Source organism: Rana temporaria, chromosome 1 (genome assembly GCF_905171775.1).
Source record: "Rana temporaria chromosome 1, aRanTem1.1, whole genome shotgun sequence".
NCBI classification, from domain to species: domain Eukaryota; kingdom Metazoa; phylum Chordata; class Amphibia; order Anura; family Ranidae; genus Rana; species Rana temporaria.
Window position 1 is genome coordinate 525001783 of NC_053489.1, and position 18726 is coordinate 525020508.

The following is an 18726-nucleotide window of genomic DNA, read 5'->3' on the forward strand; positions in this document are numbered from 1 at the left end:
AAACCTAGATGTAGCTACGCACTTCTCCACGGACCACAATACATGGGTGGGTTGGGACTCCCAAGCCTTTGGCATTACTTTCTTGCTGCTAGACTAACACAACTGTCCCAGTGGTTCTCCTATGGTCATAATGTTCCATGGAGGAGGTTTGAGTCCACCTCTATCCACCCTTATCATCTCCAGGGTATTCTGTGGTCAGACTCAGTCTTTTATCATAAGCTCCTCAAACTCAATGCAATAGTGGCCCACTTTATCCAATTGTGGCATAAAAATTAATATCACATATGGCCTGTCATCTGTCACCCCACCTCTTGCATCCTTTCTGGGAGACCCCAGACATGGCCTGGCTTACAATCATAGGGCGCGATTTTCGGCCTGGATTGATAATAACTTAATCACATTGAAATCTTTACTCATCAAAGGCTGTTTCATGTCATTTCATACACTACAAGAAAAGTTTAATTTTCCAGACTCAGAAAATGAACATTATCTGCTGATTAGGTCATTTTATACTAAACATTTCTCACCGCCTATACAGGCTCCCAACACTGTGTTTGAAGGCATATGTATATCATCCTCTAGAGGTAGGGGCTTAATCTCTAGGCTATATCAGTGCCTCAATAACTCAACACTACTAGAAAAATCCGAACCAATGGTCCATTGGGAATCTGAGCTTAACTGCTCTCTCTCACCGGAGAGTTGGCACTCTATGGCCGATAACCTTCGTAAATGCAATAGAGCCATCTCATTTAGAGAAACTCTGAGGAAATTATTTTCCCGATGGTACCTTACTCCCTCTAGAATTCATTCCTTTTATCCCTCAGCCTCTCCTGACTGTTATAGGGGCTGCCCGGAACAGGGTACCTTTTTACACACATTTTGGAACTGCCAACACCTTGATAAGATATGGCAGTTGGCTATCGATAGATTTGAGAAATCCTCTAAATACAGAATAGTTCCCACTGCCCAAACTTGCCTTTTATATGCTAAAGTTCCCGACGTTCCTATTCCTCTTTCCTATTACTCTACAAGACAGCCTCCAAGTTTATGAAGCTAAATGGTCCTACTGGAACCTCATCTAAAATATCATTCTATATAATAACAACATAATAATGTTGATCAGTTCCTATATTCAGATTGCATTTCCTTGCCTCTTGGGCCTTTATTTATTTTTTTCATTATATCTCATTTACGATTTTATTGTATGCTGTTGTACCACTCTATGTTCTTTGATGCAATGTCTATACTACCGCTGACTTAATGTTGAATTTCTCATCAACCATTTTATGTAACTGATTGTTCGTACTTCCAATAAACTTTTGTAAACAAAAATATTGCAATACTTTGCGCTAATATACAATGTATTTTTTACATGTATTTACCACAAAGGTGCCATCCAAAACAATTTACAAAACCACAGTATGGCTGTTTAAGTCCTACTTTATTCATTTAACTGTGTGCTTGTAAGTGTAAGTGCATGCAATAACACTAGGAAATAAAATCATTGTGTCATCTTGGGAAATAATTATACAGGTTTTGCTTGTATTTCCGTAGCCAATCAGCTAGTACTCTGGGAGCTGTCATTCTCTGCTACTCCAATGAAAAAGTGTCCTTGACTTTGTCTGGTGCATGAATTTTTATGTTATAAGTCACAAATACAATGATAAATTTGTTTCATATCGAATACAATTTGGTACAATTACCAATGTATGTAAATGTTTCAAAAAGGTTTTCACAGTTCCAGATCACATGAAGGTGAAATTCTAAATAAAAATATTAGAATTTAGAGTTTGATTTCCCAATGTCACTCCCTCTATGGCATTGTTTTCAAAACATCATTCCTCAGGTAACCCAAACAGGCCATGTTTTGGTAATTTCTCTTGGATCAGTAATGGTCAACTTTCTTGATATGGAGGGCATCAAATGCGGCTCACCAAAGGGCTGCACATACAATTCAGTAAATTTTCAGTGTCAGAGAACAGACACACAACAAGATATAGTCAGAGACTGCAGACATGATAGAAGAGGTGGTCAGAGACCGTGGACAGGATGCAAGAGATGGTCAGAGACTGCAGACATATGATAGAAGAGAATTATAAATGAAATGTCAGCAAATAGAAAACCATTCTTCCTCCAATCTGTCCCATATAAATCAAGAAAGGAAATAGACAAGTGAGCCACCTGTTGGAATGGGCCAAATGGCTCATGGCAGGATGCCTTTGGGTCCCAGCAGATGTAAGTCCTGGGTGCCAAAACAATCAGAAATTACCGGTGGGTCAAAAAAACTCCTTAATATGTACACCATAACTTCCTCAAATAAGAACAAACACATCCAGCCTGCAGTTCCCAAACTCAAATAATTGATTCAAAGTGTCTGTACAAGGTGAAGTAAATACTGAAAATGTAACCAGTTGGGGGTACTTGAGGACTGAGGATGGGAACTGCTGTTCAATGGGCCTGGAAGTAACCAAAAGGAAAAGGTAACAACAGCATACTATGGCATATCTGATTTTTAGTACAGTGCCTTGAAAAAGTATTCACCCCCCTTGAAATTGTCCACATTTTGTCATGTTACAACCAAAAACATAAATGTATTTTATTGGGATTTTATGTAATAGACCAACACATAAATGGTTTTAATTTTTTTTTACAAATACATATCTGAAAAGTGTGGCATGTATTTGTATTCAGCCCCCTTTCCTCTGATACCCCTAACTAAAATCTAGTGAAACCAATTGCCTTCAGAAGTCATCTAATTAGTAAATAGAGTCCACCTGTGTGTAATTTAATCTCAGTATAAATCCATCTGTTCTGTGAAGCCCTCAGAGATTTGTTAGAGATCTTTAGTGAACAAACAACATCATGAGGGCCAATGAATACACCAGACATGTCAGGGGAGAAGTTTAAATCAGGCTTAGGTTATAAAAAAATATTCCAAGCTTTGAACATCTCATGGAGCACTGTTCAATCTATCATCTGAAAATAGAAAGAGTATGGCACAACTGCAAACCTACAAAGACATGGCACTTCACCTAAACTGACAGTTCGGGCAAGGAGAGTATTCATCAGAGAAGCAGCCAAGAGGCCCATGGTAACTCTGGAGGAGCTGCAGAGAGCCACAGCTCAGGTGGAAGAATCTGTACACTGGACAACTATTAGTCGTGCGCTCCACAAATATGACCTTTATGGAAGAGTGGCAAGAAGAAAGCCATTGTTAAAAAAAAGCCATAAGAAGTCCTGTTTGCAGTTTGCGAGAAGCCATGTGGGGGACATAGCAAACATGTGGAAGAAGGTGCTCTGGTCAGATGAGGCCAAAATGTAACCTTTTGGCCTAAAAGCAAAATGCTATGTGTGGTAGAAAACTAACACTGCACATCACCCTGAACACACCATCCACACCATGAAACATGGTGGTGGCAGCATCATGTTGTGGAGATGCTTTTCTTCAGCAGGGACAGGTAAGCTGGTCAGGGTTGATGGGAAGATGAATGCAGTCAAATTCAGGGCAATCTTAGAAGAAAACCTGTCAGAGTCTGCAAAAGACTTGAGACTGAGGCGGAGGTTCACCTTTCAGCAGGACAACGACCCTAAACTGTATGTTTAGGGTCGTTGTCAGAGCTACAATGGAATAGTTTAGATCAAGGCATGTTCATGTGTTCGAATGGCCCAGTCAAAGTCCAGACCTAAATCCAATTGACAATCTTGTGGCAAGACTTAAAATTTGCTGTTCACAGACGCTCCCCATCCAATCTAAGCTTGAGCTATTTTGCAAAGAAGAATGGACAAAAAAGTCACTCTCTAGATGTGCAAAGCTTATAGAGACATACCCAAAAAGATTTGCAGCTGTAATTGCAGTGAAAGGTGGTTCTACAAAGTATTGACTCAGGGAGGTTAAATACAAATGCACGTCACACTTTCACATATTTATTTGTAAAAAATGGTTTCTAGGGATGTCCCGATACCGATACTAGTATCAGTATCGGTACCGATACCGAGCATTTCCCTGAGTACTTGTACTCGGGGGAAATGCTCCGATGCCTCACCCGATACCTGGGCAGACAGGGGAGTTGCAAGTCTTTTCCCCCCGTGCTCTGTGTTGTCTTTCCCCCATGCTCTGTGTTGTCTTTCCCCCATGCTCTGTGTTGTCTTTCCCCCGTGCTCCGTGCTGTATTTCCCCCGTGCTCCGTGCTGTCTTTCCCCCGTGCTCCGTGCTGTCTTTTTCCCTGTGTTGTCTCTTCCCCGTATTGTCTTTTCCCCCGTCCGTGCAGCTCTCCCCCCCGTTCGTGCAGTCCTCTCCCCCCGTCCGTGCAGTCCTCTCCCCCCTCAATATGTCAGGATAGAGAGCGGAGGTAGGAGCCGCTAAATCCGGCTCCTACCTTTTCTGAATGAACAGAGTCAGTGATCACTGACTCTGTCCATTCATTTAACTGAGCATCGTAACCTGTGTTTACGATGCTTCAGTTTATGAATGGAGAGGAGCTTCTCTCCATTCATTTCAGCTGAGTCTGCTGAGAAAGGGACTGGGGAATCTGTCCTTAGTCCCTTTCTCTGTCTTAAAGGGGAGATGTCAAAGGTGTGTTAAGACCCCTGATATCTCTCCAAAGACCCCAACAGGGCTGATTAAAAAAAAAATTGCAATAAATATGTTTTTTAAAAAATAAATAAAAATCAAATGTAAAAAGAAATAAAAAAAAACACACTGACAATCCACCCCCCCCTAAAAAAAACAAAAAAAATCACTGTAAAAAAATAAAATTAAAATAAAGTAAAAAAATATATAAAAAAAAAAAATACTGCCACTGTCACATGACATTAAAAAAAAGAATCGGTATCAGCGAGTACTTGAAAAAAAGTATCAGTACTTGTACTCGGTCTCAAAAAAGTGGTATCGGGACAACCCTATTACAAACCATTGATTATTTTCCTTCCAGTTCACAATTATGTGCCACTTTGTGTTGGTCTATTACATAAAATCCCAATAAAATACATTTACATTTTTGGTTGTAACATGGCAAAATGTGGCAAATGCCATGGGGTATAAATACTTTTTCAAGGCACTATAAATTCTACAACAATCTTTTTCCTAAATTACTTCTATAAATCAGAAAGGTCTGCTGTCTTCTCATGCTCATATATGTACAGATCAGATATTGGGAGGAGATAGGTAAGGGGAAAGAAGTACAAGTAGTGCAATAAGAATGACATTTTCTTGAGTATTTGCAGCATACACCCTGCCTTGGCTATTCTTGTTGCTATCTCATGCCATGGATAGGGAAAATGTATGGCATTCTAGGATTCTTAGCACCAACATACAATATTGCTTCATTTTTTATTTGCTATAGTGTAATTGTGTTGTCATAATTTTGTATGAAGTGTAATGAATACTTTTGTATTTAAGGTGACAGTGGAGGAAGTAATGACAACAACTGCTTACTTGGACCTTTTTCTACGAAGTGTCTCAGAACCAACTTTGCTGAAGATTTTTCTCCGCTTTGTTCTCATCTATCAACATGAAAACATTCAAATCCTGGACACACTGGTCAGCCGTATCAATACACCATTTCGGGTAAACTGGTTACATTTTTTCCCCTCCGTTTCCCACACAAAATTAGAAATGTTTTCATTACTTAAAGGGGTTGTAAAGGTTCATTTTTAGACATAGAAAAATAAATGTTTTCTCCTGGCCCCTTCAATTTTTTTTAGACTAATAGGTAGATTCAGTAAGAGTTATGCCGACTTATCAGTAGATAAGTCGACCTAACTCAGAATCTACGCCGACCTATGTTTAAGCGTATGCTCAAACAGAGATACGCTTAAACATATCTAAGATAGGACGGCTTGCGCCGTCCTATCTTAGATTGCAGTTTTTCGGAAAGGCCGCTAGGTGGCGCTTCCATTGCAGTCGGCGTAGATTATGTAAATGAGTTTGTACGCCGATTCACAAACGTACGCCCGGCCACAGCAGTCGATTTACATCATTTCCGTAAGGCCTTAGGAGGCCTAAAGTTATTCCACCTATTAGGTGGAATAATAATGTTAAAGTATGGCCGCCGTTCCCGCCGCGAGGTTCGAATTTTTAACGCCGTTTGCGTAAGTCGTCCGCGAATCGGGATTTACGTCGTTTACGTCCACGTCGAAATCAATAGGCCCGTGCGGCGTACGTAACCGCAATGCACACTGGGAAATGTAGTTGCCCGGCGCATGCGCAGTGACAAAAAAACGTCAAAAACGTCAGGTCAAGCCTCATTACCATTAAACACGCCCCCCCCAACCCATTTGAATTAGGCGCCCTTACGCCCGCCGCATTTACACTACGCCGCCCTAAGTAAGGAGGCAGTACTTTGTGAATCATGTACTTGCCTCTCTTACTTAAGGCGGCGTAGTGTAAACACGCTAGGCTACGCCGACCTAGATTTGCACGCCTCTACCTGAATCTACCTATAAGACTGCTCACTTTCCAGTTTGAAAAATGCTGGATTCTACCTAGGAATCAGCGTTCAGAAAGTTGACTGGAGAGCAATTACTAAGTGACAGCCTAAGGGGTTGCAGGAATCACATATTGACACCATGTAAACCCAATGGCTAACTTGCTGGGCAGTGCACAGCAGCTTAGTGAGGAAACATTTATCTTTATGTCTAATTATGTTCTTATCCTTTCTATTAGCCCAGCTATGCACCCATCTACCCCCTACAAAATATTTCCTACTGTTGAGGTATATTTTTTTAATCGAGAATATATTCATAATATAATTTGTACAATAAATCAAAAGTTACTTTAAATTCTACTCTTGAGGCCTTGTACACACGACCGTTTGCATGTTTTTCATCGAGAAAACTGTCGTGGAACTCGTCGGGAGTCTCAATTTCCTCGTCGTGTTCCTCGTCGGGCTGGTTTTCGACGAGAAACACGTTCGTGTGTATGCTTAGAAACCCGCGCATGCTCAGAATAAAGTATGAGACGGGAGCGCACGTTTAAATCATCTTTAGAATGGGACAAAAATGAAAAATAATGATCTTCTTTTGCAGCTGATATTCACACAGAGTTCTGACTAATGCCGCGTACACACGATAATTTTTTGGCATGAAAAAAAAAACAAAGTTTTTAAAAACGTAATTTAAAATGATCGTGTGTGGGCTTCACATCGTTTTTCGGCTTCTAAAAAACGACAAAAAAACAATTCGAACATGCTGCATTTTTTTACGTCTTTTTAAAAAATGTCGTTTTTCGGGTTGGAAAAAATGATGAGACAGGAGCGCTCGCTCTGGTAAAACTAACATTCATAATGGAGTAAGCACATTCATCACGCTGTAACAGACAAAAAAGTGCGAATCGTCTTTTACTAACAAGGAATCAGCTAAAAGCAGCCCAAAGGCGAATAGAACTTCCCCTTTAGAGTGCCGTCGTACGTGTTGTACGTCACCACGCTTTGTTCATCATTTTTCAAAAACGATGGTGTGTGGGCAACATCGTTTTTAATGATGAACTTGGAAAAACGTTGTTTTTTGGACATGCTGAAAAACAACGTTTTTTTTCATGCCAAAAAACGATCGTGTGCATAACTTTTTCTAAAAATTTTCATGCTGATCTCATGAATATTTTGGAATAATTTATATAGCCCGAAATGTTTTATTTTTTCAAATAGAGATCTTCATTTGTAATTCTTATTTAATTATTATTTAATTTCTAGTCATCTCCATGCTGTTTTGCTGTTTTTTTGGTGTCAAGTTACCACCTAACATTAGTGTTTGGTCTTATCTGATCTGTCCCTTTATAATTAGACATTTTGTAGTTTTTTTTAAAGTTAACCTGCCTACTCACAAGCTACATATTTGGTTTGATTAAAACCACATAGACAAGTATGAACTGTAAACAAAAAATTACCTTTTATTCTGGTAAATAATATAAATAAAATAAATACAAGGCAGCACTTAAGAACCTGCTGCCATTTGTGCACTTATGTGTGGACACTAAAATTGGGACATTGAGAAGCACTTTTAGGAGGGATCCCAATCTGGTCCTGGACTCCCAGAGGTCAGGAATAGCAGCAGGTCAGATATATGTCCCAAGGTTGTGGTACTACAGCAGGCTGCCTTCTGTCAGACCACCTTGAATCAAGGCCACCTTTAAGCAAGGCCTGGGACCGCATTAGATGCGGTCCCAGGCCAAAGGCTTCATCAGCCAGAAATACAAAGGGGAGTCCTTCAACATTCTCTGCATCCGGTGGCAATGCAAGGTCATCGCTCTGGAGATGAAGCGCAAACTCCATCTGCCTGAAGGCTCCCCCATCCGAAATCCGGCCATTCTTTCCCACATCCACATAGAGGAATTCATATTGTGCTGACACCACCGCCATCAGCACAATGCTATTAAACCCCTTGTAATTGTAGAATTTGGAACCAGAACGGGGTGGTGGCATGATGCGGACATGCTTCCCGTCAATGGCTCCACCGCAGTTGGGCAAGTTCCACCGCATAGAAAACTTCGATGCCACAGTCTGACATTCCTGTGGCGTGGACGGAAGCTGTGGAATCAAACAAAAAAAAACATATTAACTTTTGCACATAACATTGCAAGCAGGTTATACAAAAACATTATTGGCCAATATCATTATAACATTTATTTTAAGGAGCATTTAACCCCAAAAATATAAGGCCCAATTATCACATTCCTCACCCCCTCTGATGGACCATTGTAAAACATTTAGGGGGGGGGGCTAGATACGTTTGGGACCTCAAAAAAAAAAAAAAAAAAGAAGGGGGAAGCTATACTTTAAAACACATTTTAGGGGGGGGGGGGGAAAGCACTACAATGGATCTTACAAAATACATTGGGAAGGGACTAGGCTAGGTGTGTTTGGGCCCAGGTTAGAATGCTGGGGAGGTAAGTCAAGGTAAATATGCATGTAGGCCAAAAAAGGGGCATTAAAAGCTTACAGCATGCATGGGGGCAAAGGGGACATTCACAGCATATTACAATCATGGTAATTAGGGAAGGAGGAAATAAATACAATACATTAGCATACATTAAATACATTGACTGTGAAATTAAAGGAGAAAACTTACCCTCATATAGTCGTCCTGCAGAACCTGTACTATAGCAGAACAGGTATCCGAAATTATGAGGCCCAGAGCCTGGGGGGAGATGCCCATTGTGAACTTCAAGTTCTGCAGGCTTCTCCCAGTTGCCAGATAGCGTAACGTGGCAACTAGCCTCTGCTCAGCGCTGATGGCTTCCCGCATAACGGTGTCCTGCCTGGTGATATATGGCGACACCAAAGCCAAGAGGTGCTGGGTCAGACATTCTAAGGAAATTCCTGTAGTCATCAGGATTATTCTCCTGGATCTCCCGCAGCAAAGACATATAAGAGAATTGGTTCCTACGGAGCAACCAATTCTTGGTCCATGAACGCATCCTCACCCTGTTCATGGACTCGTCTAGGTTTAAAACAAGAATACCAACACACACCGACTGCATAACACGAACTCGACAACGAGCAGGTGCCTGCAACATGGCTAGAAACTAACGACTAATCAGAACGAACGCACTAAACAGAAAGCACTGAAGAACAGCAAGTCCTATGAAGAACGACCTGAAAACCAGAAACGAGCGGACAGGAACGCACTGTAAAACAAATACGACCTGACCACATGCACTGAAAGACAAGATACGAACCCACAAGCACAAACTAAACAGCAGAAAACTATCTGAAAGCACGAAGACTGAAAAGCACAAATCGTCACTCACCAAACTTTTACTAACACGCGGCAACACGAGATTAGCAAAAGCAGCCCCAAGGGTGGCGCCAATGGAATCGAACTTCCCCTTTATAGTGCCGTCGTACGTGTTGAACATCACCGCGTTTCAGAATGATGAGATTTGGTCTTGACAGTGTGTACGCAAAGAAAGCTTGTCAAGTTTCTCGACAAGCCTGACAAGGAACTCGTCGAGGAAAACGATATTTAATTTACGATGAGTTCCTCGGTCATGTGTACGAGGCCTCACAGTTTAATTAAAAGAACTGATGAGAAAAGACTTGAATTATACTACAAAGGTACAAGCTATTTTCTAATAGGAAATCCAGATTATTTCTACCTGTGCAGGTGGTACACCTGCATGACAATGTGCTTTTTGTGTAATATATTTCATAGAGTTAAAAAACTTACTGTATTCAGTGTATATACTTATATCATTTAGCAGTGCTAGAATGTTATGACAATTTGTCCTTTGAGCAACCTACTGCCACGTTTCTTCATTAATTAAAGCAGAAGTTCTAAATGCCATGTATACAATGGCATGCATTTAGTTCTTAAACTAAAATACTAACTAACTTTTATGGCTTACTTTTTCTGCTTGTAAGGCAAAGCACGAACATTGTTCTGTGTATCTAGTTTAATCATAATATCTAAATGATTTCTTGCCTTTGCTCAGAAGTTGCAATATAAATGTACTAGGGAAAAAAAAGTCAAATGGATTATGGAAAAGGACTACTATTGTTAATTAAGAGCTTGCTGAGTGCTGTACGTGCCTGTACTCCATAGCCTGGTATGGCCCATGTTACTGCCTATGCCTATTGTATTACAGATGGTTTTGTTATTGGGAGATGCTACAGTGTAATAGAGCACTGGCTCAGAAATGGGAAGTTCTCTACATAAAAATCAAATCATCATAAATCCTACAAATCACACGGCCATATAAACGAAATCAATGAACTGTAAAAACCAAACAAGCAGTGCAGAATATTAAAAGAAGGTTAAGCTAGTGCATCTGATTTTACAGCACATTATCAAACTCAGAAACCTAGGCCGAAGCAATTTTCTTAACTGTGCCATTAAAAATGTAGCATACACAATGCCATGCATTTTCATGAAACTATGGTCAGTAGATGTCACAGTTTTATAGGCTTTTATTGGTAATTACATAATAAAAAGTGACAAGAGGCCTAAATGAACAAAAGGAAAAAAGTAAAAGTTAAACTTTCAATACTGTAATTTATTTTTTTGGACAGAGTGTAAAAGGAATAGAATATCTATCAATTTTATTTCTGTCTGGGGGATTTCCACTGACTTAGTTTCAGTGACTGACAATGTTATGGCCATGGCAGAAAGTGAGGGGAGGAGCTCAATAATTAAAAAGCTGGCAGTGGTTTTAGCTTTACCCCAATCTGCGTAAAATAGATTTTATTGCTTTTGGAGATTTACCCTTACTTTTGGTCTTGGTGACAATGTTATTACAGAGAGGAAGTAAGGGAAATAAACTTGAAGAGGTTTGAACCCTTATCCTTTTTCCAAAACAACATTTTTTGGAATGAAGATGCACTGTCACAAATTGATTAAGTATTCAATTAAGGCAGGGCAGGAACATTTTTGATGTTTAATAGGTGCCACTGGCAAGCTGTGGCTTATAATACAGATAGAACTAAAGGTAGGTAGTCAGCAAAAATTAATATAATTTAGATAAGAGAGTCAATGTAAAAATAAATTAAACATAATATTACACATTGAGTTTTCTTCTAAACATATAATATAGGTATAGCTATGGTGGAGCTACCAATCGTAGCAATAGGTGAGTTCACTTAGTTCCATTTTGTTTTTCCAGAGCATACTCGTTTGCCTAATGCCCATGAAGCCACTTTGGGCATTCACTTCAAGTATTTATTTTATTTTTATATTTAATTTTTTTCTTATTGAGTCCCACCATGGAGTTGTACAATGGAAAAATATTCCAATACAAAAAATTTTAGGAGGACAACATCACCGCTCCAATCATACAGAAAAGTATGGAGCCATATACACAAAAAGCATTGATTAATAGAGAGGTAGTGAAAATCCTTAAAACCTGTATCAAACAGACCTTAAATGCAGTCGTACAATGCAGTGAAAAGCTATATTCAACAAAAGTCTCCAACAAGGCAACTACCGTGGGGGACCAAAAAAACATTTTTAATTTTCAAAGGGGGGTGTGTGGGTGGGCTAACCCCACACCCACACATAAAATATAGGCTACCGGAGGAGCTGCGGTGGCTCAACGCGATTGGCACTGCGCTGACAAGCCATTCACCTCTGCAGCTAGGGGTTCGGATCCCAGTCTCGGCTACATGTGAATTGAGTTTGGTGGTCTCAGCCCGGCTCCCGGTGGGTGTGCTATGTGAGGTAAGCCTGCGCTTAGTACGCCCACCCCCCTCCCACAAAAACCACCACACTTACACGCACTCGAAATTGGGTTAACATGCACGCACTTTGACCACGCAGTCTCTAAAAAGAGAGGCGAAGGACTAACGGGGCTGGTTGAGCGGGCAAATCCTCTCACTCCCTTACAGGGAGTCCCTCTGCCCCGTTGGGCTTCAAAGCGGAGCAGGTAGGGTGGGCTGTGTGGGAGGACCCCCTCACACACCCGCCATTGCCACCCGGGGCATGGAGAAAGGTGACAGATTGTCTCTGGGGGAGGCCTGCCTACTCCCAACTCCTGAAGTCCGGCTCCTCTCTCGAGTACACGCACAAAATACACTTTAAAAAAAAAAAAAAGAAAAAAAATATAGGCTACCAAAACACAAGAGAACCCTACACTATTAAAGATGTAAAGAGCGAGTGGAGGGGGGGGGGGGGCGACCGTGAAAAGAAAGAGGGAAAGAAAAAATAGGGGGGACAACGTGCATTGTCCCCCACAAGATGTCTGAGCCTGCAGCACCCTGACTGGCCCAGGGGTTATTTCCCCAAATAAGTAAGATATTCCAATGAAAATGAGAAGGTGTTCCAATAAAACCAAGTTTTCCACTTTTGTTTCTCCTTCCCTTTAAGAGCAGCAGTGAGCTCCTCCATCCTTTGAGTCTCCTCAATAACTGACAACAAGCGTCCAAGCAAGGGGGGGGGGTGTACTGTACACCTCCACTTGTGGTTATGTAAACCCTGGCTGTACTAGAAGTGATTTTTTATAGTAGCGTTTAGATACTGGGTCAAATGTAACAAAAAAGCCTCAGGGTAATTTCCCAACTGGATGTTTGTAAGCTCAAACACCACCTTCTGCACCATCTCCCAGAATAAATGTATTTTACGGGACCTGCCAAAATATATGAAGGAGGGTCCCATGTTACCACAGGCGTCTCCAGCACATCAGCGATACAGAGGGGAATATTTTATTTAAGAGGGTGGGTGCCCTATTCCACCTGTTCACCAACTTATATATGTTGCTATAGTCAATTTGTGTGCAAAAAACTAAATATGATCGCTCTGTCCATTTGACAAAGTAAGGCCAAGATCAGACTCCCACTTGCTCAAAAAAGAAGGAATAGTCTGCACTGGTAAGAAGCCTATAGAACTCTGATAGGACATGTTGGAGAGGGGACACATCTCAGCAGATGTTATCAAAAGCTGGGTACAGCTCAACCTCAACAGTAGATGGCTTAATGAAAGAGAGAAAAGTTGTATTGCCTGCCAGAACGGCAGCAAAGGATTTAGCTTAGATTGAATGTCCACAATGGATTTCCATTGAGGTCTGTCCAGAAAATTCCAGAGCCAGAACTGATTAGAGTTCAAGAAACAGCCAGGGTGGTGCTTTTACATCAAGAAGAAGCAATGGAGGTTGCCATGGTACAGTCAGTATGGAAAGAGAAGCTATGTCCTGTTCCAAACTCACACAGCATTTAAGGGCACCATGTTTTATCCAATTAAGGACTCTGCTTATGTGCATTGCTTGATGATATTTAATGGGTTCGGGAAACCCCATTCTGCCCCACACCTTAGGAAGCATCAATATCTGATACAATGTCTGTCAGGGGCATCTGTTTATTCCACAACAACAATTCCCCCTAAAAGTGTAACTAGGTGGAAGATTGTGCCAAAACACCACCATAGGAGCCCTTCTCGATACAAAATCATAATCTTTCTTTAAGATTTCAGAATAAATATTGTCATTGAACTAGACAGGCATTGTCTATTGATAATCTTTCTAACGTGACTGAACTCAAGGCTAAAGGCAGTAGAAAATGCTGGTTTCCTCCAATGGGATCTGGTATTACCACTGGTAAAAGTTCCTCCCAAGTTTTATTTTTGGCTATACTGTTAGTGCAATTCAACATCAACCTTGGAAAACCTTTATCAATAAAGCATTGATACATGATTGCCGACTCTATTTTAAAACTACCGTCCTCATTACAACTGCAATGTAGTCACAAAAACTGTCCAATTTGTATTGATGTGATAGTGTGTTTCGGATGTCCCGACTGTGCTAACAGTAAATTGTACAAAACATAATAAGCATACCAACACTTGCTGCAGTTGCGTCTCACAGTTATGCCATAGCCAAAGAACCACAGGTTGCTGATCCTGGTCCTGGACAAAACAGCTACACTATGGTGTTGTTTCTAAAAACTCTGATTCTGTTGTTAGAAATTGTTTAACCATATTGTTTTCTTTATTCTAGCTCTGTGTGGTTTCCTTAGCATTATTCCGAACTCTTATTGGTTTGCATTGCGAAGATGTCATGCTACAACTCATTTTAAGGTATAATCACTTGTATACTTGTTACAACACCCCACAAAAAGCCTTAGACAGATCAGGACTGGGATCTGAATTCCAGCCAATTAGTAAATATAGAGCTTAAATGCATATACTGGAGCTGTGTTTACTTCCATATGATTTGTATTTCTGTCCATCCAGTCCTGAGGGTTGCATAGCCCTAATAGACAACCCAGCCTGATTGATAACATTATTTTACTTTTCTTTACTACAGACATATTGTAAGATCACCTCCCTATCCTCTATGTGTTATTGGACAGTGAAGACGCAGCTGAATTCAGCTCTTTCCTCCTGTCAAAAATGTTCATGGATAGCAAATGTCCATGAAGCAGAGTCTGACTGGCTCCTAATCCTACCCCTCCATCACCAACTCTAAAATCTTCTCTACAGGGAATTAAAATAGGCTGATACTAAGTAAAATTCTAATACTTGCACTAGATGTATTTAAAAATATATTTAGTAAATTTACAATGAATATACAGTAAATGCATTTATATATTGCTTTTCATATATATATATATTGTATATAAGTATATACAGTGTGTGTGTATATATACAGTAGCGCTAGAAGTAAACAATTACAGAACATATTAGAACATAAACTAACACACCAAAAGGTGATAATGTGCATAGTATATTAAAAGTCCATAAATCAAACTTGATAGGGCAAAATCTATGGGTTGATAACTTGATCCAACACCACACCATGTGATCAAACATGTCTCCACTCCCCAGTTTGGATGTAAACTCACCAGAAAAAAATTGCCTCACACTCTCGTGTTTTGGCAATCAGGCAGTTAACCACCACAGGATTCAGATTTCCATCAATACACTTTGCCCAGTAGGCAATATAAGACAAATACGACTCCAAATAGTGTAATATCCTCAAATTAAACAAAACATTTATTAAAAACCATAGCCCAATGGCAATATACTCACAAACAGGCAAAATAAAATCACGTTTATATGGTAGAAATGCCAGAGATCCCCCGTCACGGCGGACATAAGGTATGATACCTTATGTCCACCATGATGGGGTATCTCTGGCTTCTCCACCATATGAACGCAATTTTATTTTGCCTGTTTGTGAGTATATTGCCATTGGGCTATGGTTTTATATATATTTATTTACACACAGTATATATTAGAGATGCACGATTCTGGATAAAATGAGAATCACGATTGTCAGCTTAACATTATCTTTCACATTATACAAAAAAATTGTGCTAACTTTACTGTTTAATTTTTTTTTTATTCATTGAAGTATATTTTTTCCTAATAAATTGCATTTAAAAGACCACTGCACGAATACAGTTTCACATAAAATATTGTGATCTCCATTTTATTCTCTAGGGTCTCTGCTAAAAAATATATATATATATAATGTTTGGGGGTTCTAAGTAATTTTCTAGCAAAAAAAAATAACTTTAACTTGTAAGCAATATTTATCAAAAAAGGCTTAAATGACCTCATTTACAGAGGGAAGTTCATTCCATTGATCTAAAAGAACCAAGACATACATTGTTTCTCTTTATCGCTGTTGATAAACATTTGCAGGCTGAGATTTTTTCTTCTTTTGACAGCTCTGAGCAGAGAACGGCTCTGCACTTGTCCAACATGAATCAGGGAAATGCTGGATTAAGATTGTGAGGGAGGTTGAATCGCGATCCCAATTTTTTAACAAATAATCGCGCAGCTGCAATATATATATATGTATATATATATATATATATATATATATATATATATATATATATATATATAATATACATATTCATTGATATAATGCTTTATTTATAATTGCCTGTAATTACGATTTATACTGGCCATACCATGGAAAACGTATTATTATAACCTATTTTACCTGTAAAAGGGAGCAAAAATACTTAATGCCACTATTGCAAAGGAATTTCTCTTAGCTAAATGAATTTGGTGAAAATCCAATTTGCAAGAATACTAAAACATATGCAAGGAAAACTAAACCAGCAATTTTAATTGCAAATAACAAAAATTATTTGGCTGAAGATGGAGTTTAATGAACAGGCAGAGCTAGAAAGTAATATTCACTAGTGTTTCAATGTATACATTGTGTAGCAGCAGCATTACATACCTTTTCTACCAAAACAATATGCTATAAATAGCATTTCATTGCAAACATGATTTCATGTACCAAATCATGCACAGTGGATATGACATCCAAAAGCAATGCATTATTGTTTGAATTCTTTAGGGTCTTCTGCACATATTTGCATTAAAAATGCATTAAAAATGCATGTGATAGCAAATGTTTTTAACCACTTAAGCCCCGGGCCATTTTTTGCGATTCGGCACTGCGTCGCTTTAACTGACAATTGCATGGTCGTGCGATGTGGCTCCCAAAAAAAATTGACGTCCTTTTTTTCCCTGGATCGTCTTTCAGGACAGCCACCTTAGAGAGATCCCGGCTCCTCCCCTCTCAGGAAACACCGCCTTCAATCAGAGATTTAAGTCTCATCCTCCCACTGGCCCTTCAGTTATGGTGTTTCCTCCGGTGGGGAGACACCGCTGTGGAACCAGGAGCCGATGGCTGGGGAAGCTGAGGCTTTATTGGGCAATTTTTAGAAGATTGAGTTCTTCTGCCTAAAAAGTTTACATTTTTATTTTTGAATTTGGCGCTCAGGCCGGCTAGTGAGTCGTCACCTGTAAGCGCCGCATGTGCGTCCCAGCGTCTCTTTGGGGAGAAGAGTAAGCTGGGAGGTCCGTCGTTTTCTCTGCCTAGGGTGGCGCTGTGGGCTGACTCAGGTCCCCCCTGCTTTGCAGCCAGCTTGGAGCTCGCTGGTCCGGAGGATGGGCGACGTCAGTTCCGGTTGGGGGCGGGACAGCCACACGAGGCCGCGTCTTCCGGTTCCGGACGCGGCCTAGGAAAGCGGACCACGCACGCTGGCTGGTGCAGTCTCTCCAGTCTGAGGTGTCAGCTAAGGAGACAACGGACCACCGCTCCGCTGAGCAGCAATGTCGGAGACAGAGGTCTCGAGGACAGCTCCATCCTAGGAAAGCGCCAGCCAGCCGCAGGTAAGTGAACCCTGGGGTGGTGTTCACCTGCCTATACCCTTTTAGCTCCACGGGTGTTTTTCCCTTCCTGGTGGTCGGTGGGGATAGGAGTTTCTGGGACCCTGGTGGTGGTTGGTCCTGGGGGGCACTCCTGGTGATCCCTGTGTTTATTGCTGGTGGGCCCCAGCTAATGTGTTGCTGTCTTTTGTTTGCTTCTCTTTTCAGAAAGCCTCAAGCAAATCGGCCCATGGCTCTAAAAGGAAGTGCCCTGTGTGCAGATCAACACTAGGGGAATCCTGGTTGAAAACGCTCTGTAAGCGTTGTATTGGGGATGTTTTGAGAGAACAGGGGGCAGAACAGGGGGCAGAGCTGGCGGCGTCAGTTAAGGAGCTTTCTAGTACCTTTCAGTCCTTTCAAGCTCTTTTTTCCTCTTTTCAACTGCCCCAGCCCCAAAGCAGTGTCCCACCAGCACAGCAGGTTGTTTCACCTAATCCCACGGATTTTCTCCCTAGTAGTGGCGAGAAACTGAAGGGTCTAGCGGAGGACATTGAGGAAGAAGCGGGTAGCGCCATTTCTGATTCCCAAGAGGAATCAGATATAGAGGGGCTGGACGGGGAGTCCTCCAAAGCCTCAAGGTACAAACTTTCTCTAGAGGATGTGGAGGAGCTTTTAGATGCCATCCACACCACTCTAGGTATCCAGGAGGAAAAGAAAGTTTTGTCATTACATGACCAAATGTATAGGGGTCTGGAGGAACAGAAAAATAAAGTTTTTCCAGTCCATGATGTGTTGGTCAATGCCATTAAAAAAGAATGGCAAGACCCAGAGAGGAAACCTTTTTTCTCTAATGCACTAAAAAGGAGGTTTCCTTTTGCAGGTGAAGATAGTTTAGTTTGGAATAAAACTCCAAAACTAGACGCAGCATTTTCTCAGGTATCCAGAAATACAGATCTGGCCTTCGAGGATATGGGGGTACTCTCTGACCCCATGGATAAGTGGATGGATTCCCTTTTGAAAAAGTCCTGGGAATCATCACAGACAAATCTCAAACCCGCCATGGCAGCCACAGTAGTGGCCCGTAATATGGAGTTTTGGCTCACGCAAATCAAGGCGCATATCGAAGCTAATACAGCAAAGGATGTTATCCTTGCTTCTTTTCCCACGCTCCTTAAAGGGGTGGCCTAT

At 40.8% G+C, this 18726-nt stretch overlaps 1 protein-coding gene across 3 annotated transcripts in view; it reads left to right on the forward strand.

Moving 5' to 3' along the window:
* Positions 1 to 18726, forward strand: part of FHIP1A (FHF complex subunit HOOK interacting protein 1A) — a 390138-nt gene that overhangs the window by 318593 nt on the left and 52819 nt on the right. For all 3 annotated transcript variants that reach the window (XM_040331897.1, XM_040331896.1, XM_040331898.1), the window contains 2 exons: positions 5399 to 5566; positions 14417 to 14496. In XM_040331897.1, coding sequence (XP_040187831.1) covers positions 5399 to 5566; positions 14417 to 14496 — 248 coding nt within the window. The remainder of the gene's footprint in view (positions 1 to 5398; positions 5567 to 14416; positions 14497 to 18726) is intronic.